This window comes from Callionymus lyra, chromosome 2 (assembly GCF_982586985.1).
Source record: "Callionymus lyra chromosome 2, fCalLyr1.hap1.1, whole genome shotgun sequence".
NCBI classification, from domain to species: Eukaryota; Metazoa; Chordata; class Actinopteri; order Syngnathiformes; family Callionymidae; genus Callionymus; species Callionymus lyra.
The window spans coordinates 34609710-34630923 of NC_141819.1; the positions used below are offsets into that span (position 1 = coordinate 34609710).

At 36.9% G+C, this 21214-nt stretch overlaps 2 protein-coding genes across 3 annotated transcripts; both read left to right on the forward strand.

Moving 5' to 3' along the window:
- The first annotated feature begins 2984 nt into the window (after positions 1-2984).
- On the forward strand, positions 2985-10232 carry LOC148086640 (adhesion G protein-coupled receptor G5). Its single transcript, XM_087782952.1, has 14 exons — positions 2985-3017; positions 3162-3499; positions 3587-3662; positions 3750-3891; positions 4041-4160; positions 4973-5104; positions 5942-5987; positions 6058-6152; positions 6293-6408; positions 6545-6813; positions 8091-8181; positions 8255-8384; positions 8468-8624; positions 9635-10232. The coding sequence occupies exons 2-14, from the start codon at positions 3163-3165 to the stop codon at positions 9721-9723; spliced, it is 1800 nt and encodes a 599-aa protein (XP_087639078.1). The 5' UTR covers positions 2985-3017; position 3162; the 3' UTR covers positions 9724-10232.
- A 4263-nt stretch (positions 10233-14495) lies between these two features.
- On the forward strand, positions 14496-20853 carry LOC148086641 (adhesion G protein-coupled receptor G5-like). Of its 2 annotated transcripts, none has more exons than XM_087784802.1 (13): positions 14496-14833; positions 14895-14966; positions 15046-15097; positions 16072-16159; positions 16235-16360; positions 17550-17699; positions 17757-17805; positions 17873-17964; positions 18032-18150; positions 18251-18537; positions 19333-19435; positions 19514-19821; positions 19887-20853. In XM_087784802.1, exons 1-13 carry the CDS (start codon positions 14782-14784, stop codon positions 20015-20017), a joined length of 1629 nt encoding a protein of 542 aa, XP_087640928.1. In that variant the 5' UTR covers positions 14496-14781; the 3' UTR covers positions 20018-20853. The 2 variants fall into 2 exon arrangements, with proteins under 2 accessions (XP_087640928.1, XP_087640929.1); XM_087784803.1 differs by having other exon boundaries at positions 14898-14966.
- The last annotated feature ends 361 nt before the right edge of the window (positions 20854-21214 follow it).

Here is a 21214-nt window from a genome sequence, read left to right on the forward strand (position 1 = left end):
GCACATTAAATTATATAAACATCAACAATATGTATGGTTGTATACCACCTGTATATGTACAGTATGTTATACTTTTCTATATGTGTAGAAAATATTTCTTAAGAAGGGAATGCTAAAAATGTTTAGGAATTATTACCAACTACAAAAAATAGTGAAATATTTGCTTGAAAAAAAAAAACATGTCAGCATTTCGAATACATTTAGCAAATATGTTTTTCTATTCATCTCTAAAATTTAATAAATAAGTGAAATAATTTTCCCTGAAATCTAAACAACCACTGAACCAAGAGGAGAATGACCCTAATTAAATGTATTTTGGTTATCGATAAAACAATGACTAAGAATTCTATTTTTCCCATCACCACAACAATATTTTATTTTAAGTCATATTTTAAAGGGTTTTTAAATTAATCTTTGCTTCTTCTTTCTTTATATATATTCCTGTAGTTCTAGAAGTTTACCAGAATTTTCAGCATCACCAAGAAAAACTAAAAGTGTGACTTTTTTTGGTCATTTATTAGCAGCACCTGTCATCACCGTGGACAGTTTGGAGGACAGCAAGAAGGATCCGACTTCCTCAGGCAGCTCTTCATTTCCTTTGTCTGTGACTGACGGAGACGGCTGAGAGCCATGCCAGGGTAATTAGATCCTTATCTATGGATACGATCTAAAGCAGCAGGAAGTGGCTACTTACAGGACTGGTGACTTAAATGTTATTGGTTCAAGACGTTGGCTGGGTTGTGTGGCCCGGGGGGGTCAGTCCAGGAAAAGGGGCAGATCATTTCTTAAGTCCACTAAACACTCACAAAGGAAGAGAAGTCTGGGGAGTTTTAAAATTAAACCATGAGGGTCCTATGAATGTGTGAGGGTGTGACGCTACCATGGAAACCACCTGGAAGTCATTCAAGCTTTGGTCACTTTTGCTGATAACATAATCAGGTTTTTATAACCCTATATTTCCGACTCTGTCATGATGGTGTTCAGTCCTGTTGAGTCACACGCCCTTAGGCGGCTGCTCAGAAACCAGGTGAGCGCTGAATCATCCGAAACCCAGAGGTAAGCATCAATCGTCAGCTGAATGGGGAAACCCCTCCGACTACTTGAACCGACACTGACTGAAAAAAAAAGTTTTTAAAAATGAACCATCAATTTAAGAGTCGTCGAATCTGCAGCCATTTAAATAATAACCTTATTCACATCTACTTTCGTTAAACCAAATTGTGCAATCAACTAGATAGATAGAAAGGAAACAAAACAATATATTTTAATGTATTGCAATACTATAGAAACAAGAATATTTGTAGTATTTTCCGAGTACTCATCAACTGTTTCATGAGGCCTCATTAACCCATCACTACTGTTACCTAGACTATGCCATGATCTTCCAATTGGAAGAAAAAAAAATAATGAAAAAAAATCAAAGTCAAGCATACTTTCAGAAATGAACATATGGTTTTCAATATTAAAAAAAACACTCTTCACTCAATCACGTCTCTTGCCGCTTTTGTTTATGTCGCCACCTACGATATATTCAGTGTAAGGGTTCCTTATGTTTACATCGCAACCTCCTTCTATCAAACAACCTCAAAAACATTATTAAAAAAAAAATTCTAATATCCAGAGTCCACTAGGTGGCGGTCTCGGCTCTATAATATATTGCTTTGAAAAGGTATTCTAATACAACCTCACTTCATTTTAAACTGAGGGCGCCACCTACTGACCTATCAGTCAAAGTACGAGGATAATTGTAGCAGTAGAAGTACTAGTAGTCAGGGTTGAAGTGAAGGATTTAAAATCTCTTCTTTCAGCCATTAAAAGTAAATTAAAGGTTTAAAAAAATCTAACTTTACTCTGATGATTCACTCACTGTCTCATTGTGTTCTTCTAAAACATGGATTTATTTCCGTTTCACTGCCCAGCTGTGAGCCTGGCTAGTAAACCAAGCACTGATGGATAATGCATTATGTTTACCTCAGACACACAAACACTGGCTGTGGAATGCGAGCTGCAGGTGTGTCTTCCAGCACGAGTGCGTGTGCTTTAATTGTATTTGTGATGACACTACCAGATTTAGTTGAACGCCAAATACTTTCCAAGATGGCAACCTTGACATCTGATTGAAGCTGTCCATGTGTCTATAATAGTTCTTTATCGTCTTCGAAGAGACTGAACAGGCTGGTCACGAGGGCCGGCTCTGTCCTGGGCCGCTCGCTGGACTCGGTGGAGGAGGTGGGAGAGAGGAGGACACTTTCCAGACTATCCTCCATCAGGGACAACGCTCTTCACCCACTGCACCTGACCGTGGAGGAGCTGGCCAGCTCCTTCAGTGGCAGGCTCAGGCACCCCCAGTGTAGGACGGAGCGTTATAGAAGGTCCTTCATCCCAACTGGTGTATTTAACTCTTTACTTTAAATATCCTGATGTTAATCCGTATGTTTTTCTTCTCGTGTGTTTTTATTTTTTGTTTTTATTTTATTTTTATTTTATTTTATTTTATTCTGTTGATAGTGTTAATTTTTTAATATTGTAAATAATTTGTATATTTTTAAGATCGTTTTATTTTATTATCTCTTTTATTATTTCTTTTTTTCCTTGCACTTTATTCTCATTGTGCTGTTGTAAAAGTGTGTTTCCCCTCTGGGGATGAATAAACGTATTCTATTCTATTCTATTCTATTCTATTCTATTTTTTAAAATATTTAAAAATATTAATTATTAATTATATATATCACCGTTGCCCGCCATTTAAACTATATATAACTACGTCAGGGGCAGGATTAAATTAATCACTATGTGATTTATTAAATAAATACATAAAAAGCTCTTTGGCAATTATTTATTTATTTCATTAATTATTTATTTAATAAAAAAAAAACGTTCTCTCTTGAAAAAGGACATTTACATAAGTAGGCGTTCAAAGCTTCATCATACCTTCCTCATTACTCAACGAGTTTTGCATCAAAGTTTCAGCATTTCCTCTCATCCCTTTCTGCGCACGGGTTCGACAGTCCCCAAAGGTAAGTCATATATATATATATATATATATATACATTGTTTTGTTTTTTTAATTAAGCTTGCTACATTGATGTCTTCCGTCAATATCAAAGTTTCAATTTAGGTATTTAATGTTCACAGTTCTCAGTTTTGGCTTTACATTACAGGATGACTTTGTGGCTCCTAGTTTGGCTCCTTCTGTATTTGGCGTGTAGCCTCATCGCAGGAAATGGTCATTCACCTGAGGATTCTAGTGGGCAGAAAGTTGACACTGCACACCCCACCAATGATGCAGGAAAATGTCATTCAGATGAGGATTCTAGTGGGCAGAAAGTTGACACTGCACACCCCACCAAGGATGCAGGAAAATGTCATTCACATGAGGATTCTAGTGGGCAGAAAGTTGACACTGCACACCCCACCAAGGATGCAGGAAAACTACATAACCCTACAAACAAGTCTCGACATACAAGAAAACCACAATTCTCTGAAGAACTACCCTGTGGTGCAGTTGAACCATATGAATGTACAAAATGGATGTGACATGTGTGTGTTGTCAACTAAATACTAACAGAGATTGTTCCATTTTTAGCACAAGATAAACGGAAAAAAAAAAAGGAGAAAATTTTGAAACATTTGCATGATGAAAACCAGGAAAAGAGAGTTAAGTAAGAATATACATGATACGTTGTTTTTTTTTAAAACAAGCTTTGGACAAAGGTTTCATGAATGACTATGGTCTTGTTTACTCCTAGGAATCTCCAGTGTATAGCAGCAACTCTAGATGAATCGACGGTGAATGAAACTGGTTACATCCAGCTTGACCACTTCCAGGCTGTCATGTACAGAACCAACAGTTCCTTCACGGGTCTTACAATTCATGCCAGTGACTCTGAAGTAAGAGGTTTTTTCCTGAAATGATGTTTGATACTGACTTTAGTATCATTGTCCGGCCTAGCAGGAAGAAGTTGTTTCTTTATTCAAATACTGATCAGATGAAAATACTGATTATTATGTTGTTCCTGTTTTGGTCTCTCCTCGAACAGGTAATGACTGATAAGCCCGTCAACAATGTGAAACTGTCCGTTGAACTTCCCCAGTCTTTGGACCCTGGTCCTGACAACATTATCTGGTTTTGCTCAATTTTGATGAACTCAACAAATTGGGTAAGAACATTTTTTTCCTTTCATTACAAAATACATACACTTTTCTTTTTTGTTTAAATATTTACAAAGTTTTGATAGTTTGCTTTTATTTCATGTAAATATATGTGTGATGTGTGTCTTCCATAAGAAAGTGATGTCATTTGTATTATTATTCAAATCTACTCTCTTGAAACAGTAAGGAATGGATTCTATTATCTCCTTCAAATGATGTTGTTGTTCTTTTTAACCAATTCATTTATTAAGTATTGTATTTTCTTGACAATAGGTAATTTATCATATTTTTCTTCTATTTCTAAATGATTATACTTCCTTGACTAAAAGTAATTTCTAATATTTCTAATAAATAAACATATATTTATCTATTTGTTTGTTATTGCAATCCCTTGGCAATATGTACACTATTATATTTATTGTTAATAAATAAAAAATATATATTTATATATGTTTTACTTATTTATTTGCTCATTTGTTTTTATTATATTACCTTATTTTTATCTATATTGTTTATCTTGTCTATTGGTTTGTTTATTATTGTATTTCCTTGACAACTGGTCATTTGTTATATATTTTTAAATAAAGTCTGTTTACTTATTAATCTATTGGATAATTTGTTTGTTGTATTGTCTTGACAATAGGTTATTTATTGTGTTCTTAGTTTAGAGACATTAAATGAATAAAAGGTATTTTCCTAATTTCCTTTGAATAATTTCCTGGCCATCACCCTCATCCTCCTCAATAATAACCATCTGAATCAAAAAAGAAAAGAATCCTACCTAGAGGAAGAAAAGAAAAACACAACTGTTTTGTTGCAGACGGCGGCTGGAATCCAATGCTCTGGAGACCTGTACGAGAACAGACTGATCGGCCTTGGTGTTCGAGGCAAGGAGATCAGTGGGCTCAGAGAACCTGTCAAAATAACAATAAATTTGACAACTCCTGTAAATGTATGTCAATATTACAATACTTTATTTTTCAAAATACATGCTCATACAACTGTAATGTTCATCACAACAATATACAATACCATCAGAGAAAAATCATTATACAACTTCAAAAAGGAGACTTCAAACTTAAAATAAAATAATAATATATAATATACATATATATTTTAAGAACCTTATTTTCCTGAACAATAAATATTTCAGATATTGTTTCAAAATAAAAGTATTTCATTGAAGACAGGGGTGTCTAAAGGTTAATTTAAAGAGGGCTATATTATATGAAGTAATGATGAAGTTAATAGCGTAACCATCTCATTCAAAAGTTCAAAATATACATTTTCCTGATCAACACAATATTCAGAACTTCATGGACAGACAAGTTTTCAGGATTTAGAAATAACACTTTTATGGTTATTTCCTGTTTTTTACTTTACTCAAGGGATCTTGTCACAAAAAAAGTTTGTTTAACATTTAAATTGTTGTGTATTTTTACATCCTCTGGGTGAAGATTATAAAGGAGGCTGTCGTCCTCGGACTTAAGGCATGTCTGATATAAGACACATCTAAAAGATTATTTTGTAGAACTATTAAAAAAACAAAACATCAAACAAATCCAAACATTTCAATAGCGATACACAACTAAAAAATGTATTGTTATACTCCATATTAAATGGTGAAAAAAAAGGATTTTACTTTCAAATATATAAGCAATAGTAAATAAATGTTTGTGCACACAGTGTAAAGAAAGGAAAGTAAATAAACTTACAATATGAGGATGAAGAAAACACAAATACAGACTGAGATTAAGGACATTGATAGTTTTTCATTGCTTCCTTTCAGAACACTCAGGGAGTCGAATGTGTCTTCCTAAACTATGACAGGAAAGGTGAGTTCTTTACACAGAACTTGAGTTGTGGAACAACGCTTAAATTGTTTGGTGTTTTTTTTTTTAACAGAGTTTGACAGCGGGAACTGCACCACTCAATGGGAACTTGGTGACACCAACGTCACCTGCTCGTGCAACCATTTCACCTACTTTGGGGTTCTCTTGGTAGGACCCCTGTATCTTTATTGAAAAATATAATTAGTTTTACTTGTTGCTGTAATTCATGGAAATAAAGGTTCTCAATATCGTAATAACAACTCAGTGGAATGTAATTTTAATATTATTTAATGTTTTGTGTTTCACAGATAGCGGTTGACCTTTCACCTCAAGACCTGATTGCATTGACCTACACCACTATAGTCGCCAGCAGTGTTTCTCTTGTGTCGCTGGTCATTGCAGTCGTGCTGTTCGCCACCAACAGGTGGGTCAGTTTGACAGTGTTAAGAGGACAGTAGGTGGCGCCATCATTTAATGAGAAAGCATTATAGAGCAGACAGTGCCACCTAGTGGACGCAGAGACACTGCTCCATTTCAAACTTTTCTTATTGTCTCGGCAGGAAGATGCGCGGGGATGTCTCCGCGAGGGTCCACGTCAACCTGGCCATCGCCCTCATCCTCCTCAACGTGCACTTTCTCAGCAGCGAGGTCAAGACAGAACAGTTCTCCGCTGGACTCTGCTTCTACCTGGCGGTGGCCATTCACTACTCTCTGCTGGCGAGCTTCTGCTGGATGGCTCTGGAAGGTTTCCACCTGTACCTGCTGCTGGTCAGAGTCTTCAACATCTACATCAGGAGGTACATTCTCAAGCTCTGCCTGCTGGGCTGGGGTGAGTGTCTCCTTTTACTATACATGTGAGTCCAAAAAATGGCAAGACTTTTTCTGTCCATCCTCATGTCTCTTTTCTTTCTCTCATTTTTCTCTTTGTCCTCTTGTCTCTACTCTTTCTCTCCTTTTTCTTCTTTGTCCTCATGTCTCTTTTCTTCCTCTCCTTTTTCTCTTTGCCCTCTTGTCTCTACTCTTCCACTCCTTTTTCTCTTTGTCCTCTTGTCTCTACTCTTCCTGTCTTTTTTGTCTTTGTCCTCATGTCTCTCCTCTATCAATCCCTTATCTCTTTGTCCTTTTGTCTCTACTCTTCCTCTCCCTTTTCTCTTTGTCCTCATGTCTCCCCTCTTCCTCTCCTTTTTTCTGTTTGTCCTCTTGTCTCCCCTCTTCCTCTCCTTTTTCTCTTTGTCCTCTTGTCTCTCCCCTTCCTCTCCTTTTTCTATTTGTCCTTTTGTCTCTACTCTTGCTCTCCCTTTCTATTCATCCTTTTGTCCCTACTCTTCCTCTACTTTTTCTATTTGTCCCTTTGTCTCTACTCTTCCTCTCTCTTTTCTCTTTGTGCCCTTGTCTCTCCTCTACCTCTCCTTTTTCTCTTTTTCCTCATGTCTCTCCTCTTCCACTCCCTTTTCTCTTTTTCTCCATGTCTCTCCTCTTCCTCTCATTTTTGTCTTTGTCCTTATGTCTCCCGTCTTCCTCTCCTTTTTCTCTTTGTCCTCTTGTCTCCCCTCTTCCTCTCCTTTTTCTATTCGTCCTTTTGTCTCTACTCTTCCTCTCTCTTTCTATTTGTCCTCTTGTCTCTATTCTTCCTCTCCTTTTTGTCTTTGTCCTCATGTCTCTCCTCTTTCATTCCCTTTTCTCTTTGTTCTCTTGTCTCTACTCTTCCTCTCCTTTTTGTCTTTGTCCTCATGTCTGTCCTCTTTCACCCCCTTTTCTCTTTGTCCTCTTGTCTCCTCTTCCTCTCCTTTTTCTCTTTGTCCTCTTGTCTCTACTCTTTCACTCACTTTTCTCTTTGTCCTCTTGTCTCTCCTATTTCTCTGTTTCTCTTTGTCCTCTTATATCTTCCTTTTCTGCCCATCCTCTTTTCTCTTCTCTCATTCATCAATCCATCCATACGTGTCAATTAAAGAACCGTCAAAGTAATCTGTTTTTTGTTTCGGAAAGGCATCAAATTTCACAAAATGTCCCAAGTTCAGTCTCAATAATTCAGTCTCCATAAATTGTTTGTGAATCAGTTCAATGGAAAAACACCCTTTAAGACTTTTTTGTTAATCCGTGTTGCAGGAGTCCCTGTTATCATCGTGTCAGTGGTGATTATTTTTCGGAGAGATGTGTATGGCCAGGTGACTCTGGACAAGGCAAATTCAACAGTGATGTATGACGCCACCACATGACCAATTTCAATAGAACCTGTCTAATCTCTGATGAACTTTCCACACTCGCTACAGTTGCTACATCAATGACAGCACGGTAAAGATGGCATCGACCTTGGGAGTCTTCAGCTTGGTGTTTGTGTTTAACCTTGTCATGTTGGGGGTCACAGTGCGCAGTGTTTTGAGTCTGCGATCCAAAAAGGAGGTATGGTTTTATGACACACAAGTGAAGCAGATGGTTTTCCCATTGTTGACTCAGATTCATCCCTTATTCCTCTTGCTAAGCAGTTTGGACAAAGCAGCTGCGACAGATGCAAGCAACACATTGCTCTGCTGCTCGGGGTCACTGTTTTGCTCGGCATCACCTGGGGAGTGATCTTCTTCTCATTCGGTGAACTGACTACAACCGGGCTCTACCTTTTCTCCATCCTTAACCCACTGCAAGGTTCTTATGGTTATATTAAATTCGTATTTTTGTGATGTCTGAAGAATAATGTTAGTAATTGATGTAGCAAGAATAGGGAGATGGGCTGGCGAAAACAAGAGGATTATTAAAAAGCACTGCACAGATGAGGTTTCATGATATTCTGTCATCGTTTACGAAGACTGAGGAGGTGGCCCACTCAGATTTAAATTAACTCAGAGTCTCAAAGTCTACAATAACTTTTTCATGAAACCTTGTCTGAGGTTTCTTAAAAGTTCCTCAACTGTTTGATGAAATCCCAAACTTAATTGTATCTGCTTTGACGTGGAAATGCAACACAAACCAAGATGAATAACGTAAAGTAGGGCTAAGGGGAATTGGTAGAAAAAGTGCATAAATAATGTACAACCCAGTAAATGGATGTAAGTAAGTGTATAAGTTATTGTTAAGAAAGCATCTTTTCTATGATTACCTTAAACCTAATTTAGACAGAGAACCATATGTAAACACACTTGGGTTTGCTCTCCATTTCTTTCAGCAGGATTGTCATGTTGTGATGCTATAACTAACCACCATCCCACCATGCTGTACATATTGGAAAAATATTTTTATTCATTCATTCATCTGGATGTTTAGGCTAAAACAGGGGTGTCAAACTCAATAGCGAAATGGGCTAAAATCTTTTCACGAAGTCGCCGCCAAACAAAATGTATATTTACCAAACTATACACAACGTCAAGTATGATTGTGATGTTGTCCTTTAATTATTGTAGGATTTATTTATTATTTAATCTTTATAATCTCTGTGTTAGCCAACCACCCGGCAGGCCACATAAAATGGCTTGGCTGGCCTCGAGTTTTTTGCCTGAAGCTTTGATAAATATCTAATGGTCAATTTAACCTCCAAGCATTAAAAGTTAAAACGGTTACATATGTGCAGGAGCCTATCAATCCAGATTGAGTTAGAATGGTATTTGTTGATTTAACCGTCCTCCCTGTCCTTCCCTGTCCACCTTCTTCTTCCACTACAGGTGTCTTCCTCTTCTTGTGGTTCCTGTTGTCACTTCGAAAGATATCGAACTCTGCAGAGACAACAACCGGTGAAACTCGCTCCACCTGAACCGTTGTGGCTTTTGTAGATCAGTTAAATCGGTAGAAGCATTTATGAAAGTGTACGTAGCTGTATCCATGCCTTGTAACGATGGTTTCTATTTTACTGAATTCTTTTGCCTTCCTTAATGCAAGAAGCGACACAACTGTTGTAAAAGTTTATCCTCCTCATTAATTATTAAATACAATGCAACTGAAATGGAATGTTTAAACTACAGCTTGACATGACACACGAGGATAGGCCGAAAACTCGTACATTACTTCACACTTGGGGAGCATTAAGGTTACATTATATCCTTCAGTTTCACTGTCTATCGTAATGATCATCCATTCATTTTTACCAATTAATACTTGGTATATGGTATATAATACTTAAACTGGTTGGTGACCCTCATGAAACAGATTATGTATCATGATACGGTCTCTTAATTTTTATAGGCCACTAGATGGCCTAACTCTATGAGTTGTCATATTTTGCTCTCTGATCTTCTAATTCAATAAACCTGGCATTATTTTCAAGATAGAGTGCAAGCTAGTGGCATTTCAAAAGCAAGACAGTGTGTCATGACGCTCCATCAGATATTTCATGAGGCCTCATCCAGTCATCACTAGTAATTCAAGGATAACCACTTGTAAATCTTGCTTTGCATAACAAGGCCACGTTTGATGCTGTGAAGACGAGCAAGGTTATCGCTTTCAGAACTTCAAAATAAACGGTCCTTTACCTTCAACCAGTTCAACACAAGATGAAGAACGTCTCCTTCACGGACAGACAGGAATTACGTCTTCAGTATTTAGGAATGTGGATCAACAGCTAGCTTTACTTTGCATTGTTTTCAATTGAATCATAAAAAGTTTCTGTGACATCTGAAAACGTTTTATTTTTACAGTTAAAGCAGACGTTTCTTTTCACAGTGAGATAATTTTATCTTAAAGCTTCCGAACATACTCTTATGGCTACAGCAATGAGGGAAATGCATACAATCACCGTCTCACGTGGGTAGAAAACATGACAAGGCAGGTCATCAAGGAAAAGTTGTGTAGTGAAGATAAATGGCCATAGAGTTCTAATTCATGAGTTATAGCTGTTCAAAAATAAACCAAGCATCAACGGTAAAATTATTTAAAAGAATAATTAAGAAAGAAAACTTCCACACCACTAATACAGTGTAAAATCCAAAAAATGTAACAATCATTACCAACATGGAAATAATATCCTATGTATTAATATATTGAAATCTTAATTGGTGAATTGTAAATAAGATCTGTTAATGAAACTGTTTATAGTTAGGTTAAAAAATTCTGTTTAAAACAAAACTTAGTAAGACGAGAGACCTAGACTTGACTAGAATTTCCACAAAAAGGAGAATTCTGAACAGGCGGCAAGAATAATAAATCTGTAAACACACGCTACTGTTTGTGGATCAACATTTTGACTGAAAAAATCCCAAAGTTAGTCGGATGGATACTCAATCCGGGAACAAAAGAAATTTCTTTTCTCCAAACAGTTCTTGTGGGTCTGCAGTTCTCTTGTCTTTGTGATCGTTCCACAGTAGCTCCCTGCTGTAGGACACGTTGTTGGCGCTGAAGTTAAGGTATCTCCATTCATCCAGAGCCACTGACCCGCCATGAAGCGAGCCCCAACCCACACTTCTTCCGTTTCTGCCAGTTGAAGCAGGGATTCAGCATCCTTGTCCCCCACTACGTCGTCCTTTTGAGCAAGGTCATACAAATGATCGTAAGCCTGGTTGACCGAACTCTGATCCACAGCAAGAGTCCTGCAGTGTTCCAGGGCATCTTCCCATGTCTTGGAGACTCTCACTAATATGACTACCTGGCGACACAATATTCTATGACGTGTAGAACACTGTACATCATACCATTTTTCATCAGCGACAGCAACACAAAACTCTTCTCCTTCTAGATTATTAGGTTCATCGATTTTCCAAGGTGCAGTCGAGGTATCTGCCCCATAAGATGTCGTTTTCAGTGTTTCTCCGGAAGACCAAATCCAGCCAGACGTCAAAGTTTCTCGATGAAGACCGATCCAAAAGCTATGATCCTTGCACTTGTCCTGAGCTTTTTTAAGATCGTCCTGAGATCTTATGTTGGCCAGGATCGAATGACGTTCCTGACAGTAGAGCCGACCCTCTTCCCAGGTTTGGTCATCTTTTGAACAGTGAAATTTCTTTTTCGATTCCGAAGATGGAAACAAAAGAAGTAAAGAGAAAATGAAGACATATCCGTTGACAAACATTTTGCTCAGTGATGAGTTGGATAAGTTAAGGATCTTCCTGGAGTCCTTGAATAAATACCTCACAGACGGTGGGAAGCACCAACTGATAATTTGCATAACCAAACTATCCATTCAGGTGTTTTCTTTATAGCACTCTTTGTACCCATAGAATGTTAATAATCTACAAAATCTAGTTTTTTCAGGCTCCATCGTCAAAGTCTAATAAACTTACTTTCTAAATCTCAAAATACAGAATTTGCAAAGTGCTCGCAGTTCTGCAGACTAATCAGAAACTTTTATTGCCTGTGTCATAAACGCAGGGGTGCTGGTGACGAAAAAAAACTCCATCAGTGTAGCCTAATAGCTTTCTTACAGCCAGTCTTCCACATATACCAATAACTATTTTATGCCTTCAAATGCCGTCCCGCTTTTCTTTTTACTCTAATTCTCAAATCTCCCCCTCGAACTACTCTGCTGAGTTGATCTTTATCAGACTTCAGGTACGGGCTCCGTTTTTTTACTGCTTATGTAGAACCAAACTCTGTAGAAGGCTCTCAACCTTCTTGAGTACGAGTGTGAGCAATCAGAAGCCGAACTAAAGTGAGGATGAAATTATAACTATAACTCCAGCCTTTTCAAAGGGACGAATGATGAGGTTGCCTTAAGAGATGAGCGGTCTTCTTCACTTCACTTCATTTCTTTTCCTCACTCAGAAAAACACCTCGAAAACACATTATACTAAAGGATCCGGTCTTGATCAGATCACCTGATTCTCGTTTCATTATTTTCTTGCCAAGACCCAGTAGATCAATTTAAGAGACACTTAAATCAACCCATTAGTTACACTTTAAGGTTTGCGAGCCTAAGTCGATTTCTTGTCTCTTTTGCAGCCATTTGCCTTGGAATCGCTTTCATTAGCCAAAAGAAATTGTAATTTTCTTGGAGATCATACAAATTAGATTAGATTAGATTAGATCTAAATGCATGTTTCATAATGCTAAATTGTTTGGCTAGTCACTTTAGGATTTTTGTTACAAAAAATGTGAATTGTTTAACATGTTTATAACAAAATATTTGGCAAATAACACCTGAACCATTTTATTTATTTTTTGGAAGAACAATTTGAAATACCTGTCAGGTGTTGTTCGCAGGAAGGAGCTCACATTGATCTCTGCTTTGTTTGTGAAATTCGGACCAAAGGCAAAGCTGCTACTTTATTTAGTCAAATATGTTCAGAGTTTAAAAAACACAGTGTGTTCAGGTCAAACTAGGTTAGAGGCTAACATTTTGTTTGTTATACTTCTTCTAATGGTGCTTTTCACTATGCAGCGTTGACCGGGCAAGTCAGGTCACAGACTCGACCACCAGAGACGACCTTTACATTTATTTCCATAATGACTCAAGTACGGAGAAGATTGTCGAAGCTTTCAGGAAGGTTAAATAGGAAACAGATCAAACAAGAGCTTTTCTTTCATGTCGTAAACAAATCCATGTCTGGTCTGCAGGGCAATGTTATTACACTGTTCCAACACTGGGGGGGGGGGGGCAGAAATATGTCTAATCTCTGGAATATTTCATCATTAGTGAAATGCGTTCTACCTCACTCTCATGTTTCTAAGCATTCTTGAAAATATTTTAATATTTAAATGATTTTGTCAGAAGTTTAGTTAAAGAGTGCATAACTTTCACTAAAGTGTTTTCAGTGTTTGTGTTGAACCAGGTCCACAATTAAGTAACTGCTCTATAGTATGTATCGTAGGGTATTACTTTTCTCTTCAAGGGGTACAGAAGCCTTGGATAGCACTGGATTCCTATTGCAAATGGGCAAAAGTAATCCAGACTATAGCCTAAAATCTGAACCTGTGCTGAAAATTTAGCTTAAACCACAATGATTTCTTTTAAAGAAGAAAAAATATTGCTTTGAAAACCAATAAAATTCTTTATTAGATGTATTTGTATGTTTTAACCATAAGCAACTATGATAAATAATAACACGAACAACAATGAAAATTCATTAGTTGGCCAGTTAAAGATACACATTTAATTTTTACAGGCTGTTTTGTTCTTATATTACTGGCAACAAAATGGTTTCTAATTTCAGATTTTTTTTTTTATAGTTGTTTAAACTATAACTATCTGTGAAGTCAGATAGACATTTTACTCAACAAGTAAGAAATATAAAAAAAATTAAAATAGTAATTTTTGTAAGACAGACGTTAATGTGTACATAAAGGAAAAGAATGAGGCGCTGCAGAATGGCTGCCTTGCTGTTTTTATTACGATAAGATGAGATCTATACTGTTATTAGTCTTCCCACAACCCATGAGTTAAATGTTTGATTCGATCCAACTAAAACAGGAAATTGACACATAACGTGAATTCAAACTTCTTTTTTTTCCTGATAAATTTTCATTTCATTTTTCAGGCAGCTTGTTTTCTCTCATGTGATGCATGTTCCTTCTTTTTTGGTATCACTTCTGTATTGGCATTATAAGTTATTTTGCTGTCTTAAACATCTACCACTTCTCATATAGAAGCAAACCTCTCTCTTATGTAAGGGCTGCATGAACCAACAAGTGGTTCACTTCCTTTATTGCATTCTACCCCTATTGTTGTCCTCTAACGTAATACCTTTCTTACTTTCTTTCTTCGTTAGTATGCTTTTGCTCAAGTGTCTTATCTGCCACTGTAAGCAAGTTACCCAAAAAAAAGTAGTCAGTGAGGTTTGAACTTCCTGTTAAGAGCTTGCCCTCATTCATCCGGTTGTCACAGGAAATTAACCTGACTTATAGCTTTTTAGTCACAAGAAAAACTGACAAGATCACCAGCAGGATGGACATTTCCTTTATCCTTTTTCTTGTTTTGGTGGCGTCAGAGGCAGCAGGTGAGATTTTCCATTATCGGCTGTATTTATTTCAGATTTTTAACCATATATTTTGTTCAAGAAGGTTCCACGCCACCGCCACAGCTGGGTACGACTAAGGTGACTCGGCTGGTATCTGAAACGAAATCACATGGTATGAGAGTGTCACAACGACACCAGTAGCCTTTACAGTTTTGTTTTTTTTTATATCATAGCTCATGTTCTTTTTTCAGAATGTGCCCAGGTGAAGAATCTTTGTCTCCAGGACAATGCTTTAATCACCAGGTCAGTCACAGAGGGAGAGGTTTTCTTTTTGCCTGCTTTGGAAATCCGATTCAATTTTTTTTTGTTATATAGCACTCAGTCAATGATTCTAATGTTGTCTTGTCAGCAGGGCAGAAACAGAACACGCAAAAGGAAATTGAGTTATGCTCTGTCTGATTATTATCAACACGCTCACTCAGGAAATTCAAAAGTCTTTTCACTTTTAGTCAAGAAAATAGAAACGCGTTTATAAGGATTATCATTCAAATAATCTTCTAATTTGTTACCTATTCCTCGTATTTCTCCGCTAAATGTCTAAATAGAGAAACAGATTTAGGTCATGACCAGTGACGTCATCTTGGGCTTAATCTTCTTTCCGTGACTGCCTGACCTTTAAAGGGGGTTTCTAGTTTGTTACCACACTGACTTTTAGGCGTGTTTCAATTTACTTTAAATAACACACAGTTTACATCAAACTTTAGAGGCCAAGTCTGGCACGCTAAGTAAACATGTGTGGCTCGGCTGATGGTTGGCTCAGATCAAATTGGATTAATGTTAACATCGATACGTTGACTTATAAAGAAGCCGTTGTTAAAAGATAAGATAATATAAGGAGTAGAGATTATGGATGACAAAAATGATAGCTGGCTTCTAATAACAGTAAAACTGATGAAGGAGAGGAATTTTCTTTGTGAGGGTTTGATAGTTCTGTAAAAACACAGAGATGTTTCAGATAAGTTGGTCTAGAATAAAGACGTACTGTTAAAGACAGTTTGGTAAATATACATTTGGACTTCTTTACCCTTTTTTATCATTGTGCCCTTGACACAGAGACAATACAAAGGATACCACAGACACGTTTGTTTTCGGGCCAACAAATCATCTCCAAACCATTTTCATATGGCGTGGATGATGTGGTCCAATTCAATGCCAGGGGTCCCGAGCCGATGGGGCGTTGAATTTGGTTGTAATCATTCATATTTTTTTGTCAACAGTTGTTACGAGGAAAAAATTTCAAACTGTTATCAGCGAGGTCGAGGACGTAGCGACTTCATTTATCGGAGCGTAAACACAAGTATTGAGGTCAGAGGAAGCTACTGAAAACCGTATCACTAAGTCTGGTGACTGTTTTTTCTTTCTTCAATGAATGGGTTCCAGGCAGCTGTGAGTCCCAACAACGAACACCAAGTCCTCATCCCATCTTCAGCTCTTATGCGGAGCAGAGCTGCTGCCGAGGACACGGTGGTCGTGATCATCACACTGCTCAACAGCACCCTCTTCAAGGTCAGCGGAAAAGAGCTATCTCACTTTTGCGATTAATCACAGCAGTTCCACAAGCAATTTTGACCTTTTTACTCATGCGTTATACGACTTTGAAGCAACACCACATATGATTGAACATGTTCGCTTCTTCCTCCCCCTGGTGATAAGAGAGTGTCATTGCAATGTTGTTACAACTTCTTCAACTACAATATTAAAACACCAGTGAGAGTTATAACATTGCAGTTGCAATGTCCTCACACATGGGGATATTTTTATACACGCTTTAATGATTTAGCTACATAAAATGAGTGTTGTATTAATAAAGGTGTTTTTTAGTACTTAAATGAATACACTTTTCATTTGTTTTCTGTTGTTTAGCACGGCTTTATTTCATTTAAACATTTCTTATTTTCTTTTTTTTAACTTTGGTTATTTACTGTTGTCTGCTGTCCTAAAAGATTTTTGAAGCCTTTGCAATCAATTAGTTCATTGAGTAAGTAAATAAGAAAGAACAAAGAAGTTATTTGGTATTTTTACAGTGTGGTGTAATTTACGGTCGTCTTGTGTATTTGTTAATTGTTTTCAGGATCTGCTACTTGTTGTTTTATAGTTTGGAAATACATTTGGTCACATTTTGTTGCATTTAGTAATTTGTGTTAATTGATTTGAGGGAGCTATTCATGTTTCAATTGTTGTTATTAACGTTATTAACTATGGATCTTTTGTGAAACAAGGTTGTGTATACTTATCAGTAAAAGTTCAGAAATGTGTTGTGTTAATAGATTGTTCTCTCTTGATGTAAATATGGCAAAAAATGATGAAATACGGTAATGACAGAATGGGCTAAATTTACCATAAATATTCATTTTATACTGTCTTTTCATTATTAGAGGCGTTATCTATCCTTATTTCCTCTGTGTTTGTCCTACTTTAAACCCATCAAATGTATTTCTTTGAACATCAGTTTTACTCTTATTGGAAGTCTCTGTATAATTGTTATAATCTTTTTCATTATCTCATCTTAAACATTGGCATCTTTATAGGTTAACAACATGAGCATTGATCCGTCAACCGACGGACCATATAAACTGACTTGATGATGAGCAGATTTTAAGTGAAGGTTCAATGTTTAGTTGTATCAGGGCAGCATCTTGAGGAGAATATACAGTTGTAAGGTTGAAGATTTATGAAGTTTCACCTCCTGTTGCAGGTCAGGAGCTCACGAGGCAGAAGGTTTCCTCAGCCTGAACAAATACCCGGGGTTGTTTTAAATGGGATGGTCCTGATGGTCTGTGCTGGCAGGAGTCCGGTCCAAAACCTCCGTCAACCCGTCATTTTAACCTTCCAACACAGCAACAAGGTATTCTAAAAATCATTTCCTATCACATAATTGCGTCAACATACACTTGACTTTCAGGTGGAAAACGGAACATGTGTGTTTTGGAGCGAGACGATTAAAGGAGAAGGTTGGCTGTTCATTAAGCTAACAATGATGTGAACGTCAAATGTTGAAAGAGTCTATCTGCATTGCAGGCTACTGGAGCAAGAGCGGCTGTAAAACAAAAAGCACTGGCAGCAAATTCATCTGCAGCTGTAACCATCTGAGCTTCTTTGCCGTGCTGGTGGTAAATGACTGAGTCACACAATTGTCTTTTTTTTTTATTAGAGCGTCTCTCTCTACTTGTGTTTCAGAACCCAGTCATTTCAGTGAGCAAGAGGGATGCTGTTAACTTGAGCTACATCACAAGTGTGGGGTCTTCACTCTCGGTTATCTTCTCTGTTATCACCCTCATCATCTACGCATGTCTGCAGTGGGTTGTTTTCTGAGTTGTTAAATGCAAAATAGAATGAGTTAAAACTGGTTGATCTCATTCAGAATGCTACACATAATTCCGTACTCTTCTCTTGAAGGAAGCGTCGCCCAGAGAAAGCCATCGGCATCCACATGAATCTCACGGCGTCGCTGCTCTTCCTGCACCTCAGCTTCCTGCTCTCCATCATCTGGGTTTGGCAGCTGCCGCAGGAAGACGATGACGAAGGTTGGCGTTGCAAGGCCTTTGGTCTCATGCTACACTGGTCTCTGATGGCCACAGTCACCTGGTGCGCTCTTGAGGGCTTCCATCTCTACCTCCTTCTGGTCCGGGTGTTCAACATCTACGTCAGGAGATACCTGCTCAAGCTCAGCTTGGTGGGATGGGGTGAGTGAAGAGGGTTTTTTTCAGGAATAAAAAATGTTGAAGGTGATTTTGATTTGTTGTACTTTTGTTGGTATTCAAATGGAAGTATATCAGTGCCATTAGACTAAAGAATGGTTGAATTTAATATTTAAAATGTTGATTTTTGAATAATTCTATTCAATCATATCTTCATTGAAAGGTAAAAAGAAAAAAAAAAAGATAAGAGACAGCTCATTCTTGTTAAATTAATTTTAATTGAATAATTGCATTTAATGAATAGTAGAGTGAATGAGAATGAGAATGAGTATAATGACAATACTTTTGTCATTGATGTAAACAAAACACTGTGTTTTTTGTGGTGGCAACACAATATTACATACAAATGATGAAAAAATATAATGAAAAAATAAAAGAAGACAGAAAACATTCAATGTAATAATTACATTTAAATATTTTTACACCTAGAATTGGATATTTTACCTCCAATTATTGATGGATAATCTTTCTAAATTATATTTTTTTTTTTATTTGTAGTCTTTTAAATTCAATATAAAGCTATTCTTATATTGTGCCGCCAGACAATGTTAAAATAAAAGGAGGAATTTAAAGAATATTTATATTCTTATATTTGATATTTGTTAATGTGTTCATTTTAAGTTAGAATTCTCTATGTTGAAAATATAGACCTAATTGAAATTGAATTTGAAAAAGTTATTTAATGCTTAAAAAATCATTTCAACATTCACACAGATATCATTGTGTAGAATCATTACATTTGACTGTAATTCTTCATTTACCACTTTTGTCTCCATGCAGGTTTTTCGACGGGGATTGTGATAGTATGTGCAAGTTTTGGTGTTTATGGAAAACAGGTTATACCATTGATTGATGCAAACAACCAAAATACAACAACCAAAATGTAAGACTTTCGTAGATTCGTAGTCGTGTACACTCAAGTCTGTGATTACAGCAACTGGACTTCTCTGGACCTCTTTAGATGCCTGATGAGGAGCCAGTACCTTCACAGCTCTCTGGTCACCTACATCACAGCTGTGGTCTACCCGTCACTGGTCGTCCTTTGCAACGGCTGCATGTTGGGGGTTGTGGCCTACAAGATGTGGGGGCATGAACGGTCCACAGGCAGCTGGAAGGAGAAGAACCGAGAGAATTGGAGGCGGTTGTTAAAAGGCTCCGCTACAGTCCTTGGCCTGAGCTGTATCGTGGGTCTACCTTGGGGCCTGACCATCACCACCTTCCTCTCCATTTCCGGCATCTACATCTTCACCATCCTCAACTCTCTGCAAGGTCAGTGACTCACATGTGAATCTTCCAATGGCATTAGAAAGTATTTCTAAAATGCACATTTGCAGGTGTCTTTGTGTTCCTTTGGTGCCTGGTCATGACCCGCAAGACTTCAGCCGACAACTACTCCTCCACCAGAGGTCCCTCATCACAGAACATCGCGATCACTAGTTTAAACACTCAAAGGCCCAATCTGTAGGATTACAATAGTGTTTCTAGCTCCGCCTGGTGCCTGAGCAGTGTAGCTGTAATACAATTGTTGCCAATCTTCTTCATGTAAAATTGTTTAAAATACCAGATAAATACATTTCTGTTTTATCTTCCAGTAGGTTGAAGCCGTTTCTTGACTTTTATATATAATATAAATAATAATTCAGTAAACAATGTTAGGTTTCTTTAAGGACTTCCAGTGAGTTATATAAGCTCATTGTCAGTCCCGTGGATATTTTAAATCATGCACTCATACAAGAATACTCTAGAAGAACAGCAGATTTAACTGTGACTCATTTCCAAATAATAATCAACAGAATGTGGTTTAATTTTCTTCTGCTATATACTGATTATTTATAACAGAAACCACAGCAGACAGCGAGAGCTATGAAACAAAGGGATACATTATATAGGCATTATATTATACTATTATATGTCTTGAGTTTCAATAGGGGAACTTGTGTAAAAACTCAATTAATTACTCATATATTTAAAATGCTTAAAGTTTGTTTTTTTTTCCTTGATTTTCTGAGACTCCTTTGTTTGTCTCTGTGTTGTCTTGACCTTTTAGCATATATTTTATTGAGTATTGTTTTGATTGTTTAAGGGCTTTGTGACCCTGGTCCGGAAAAGCGCTCTATAAATATAAATTACTTACTTACTTACTTACATACCGATGATCACAATAGAGGTCCAAGATGAACTTAAGAGACACTTAAATCAACACATTAGTTGCACTTTAAAGCATTATCTTATCCTCTTTCATTACTAATTTGAATCTCCAGTTCTTACATGGATACATAAAATACACTCTCATTTTAAATATCACTTTATTTTGTGTTTTTCTTTTTTTATTATTATAATTGAGATGGTTGCATGATTTATGTGAGTTAAAAAACAGGTTTCAGACATTTTTAATAATATCCTGAATTTAGAAATGGTTGAAAAGGTGAAATGGAAAAAAAATATTGGGCATTATTACAAAAGAAAAGGGATCCTTAAGAATCTCAGCATGAATTGTTTTTTTTTTTGTTTTTTTTATCTTTTGGCGATATATATGTGTAGAAGAGTTAGTTGAATTAATATTTAAAGGGTCTGATTTGACCTCACGTTTTCTTTATGTGAGTAATATCAAATCGAAATTATTTTCAGTATCTGGCTTATTGATTTAGCTCACCAAAAATAA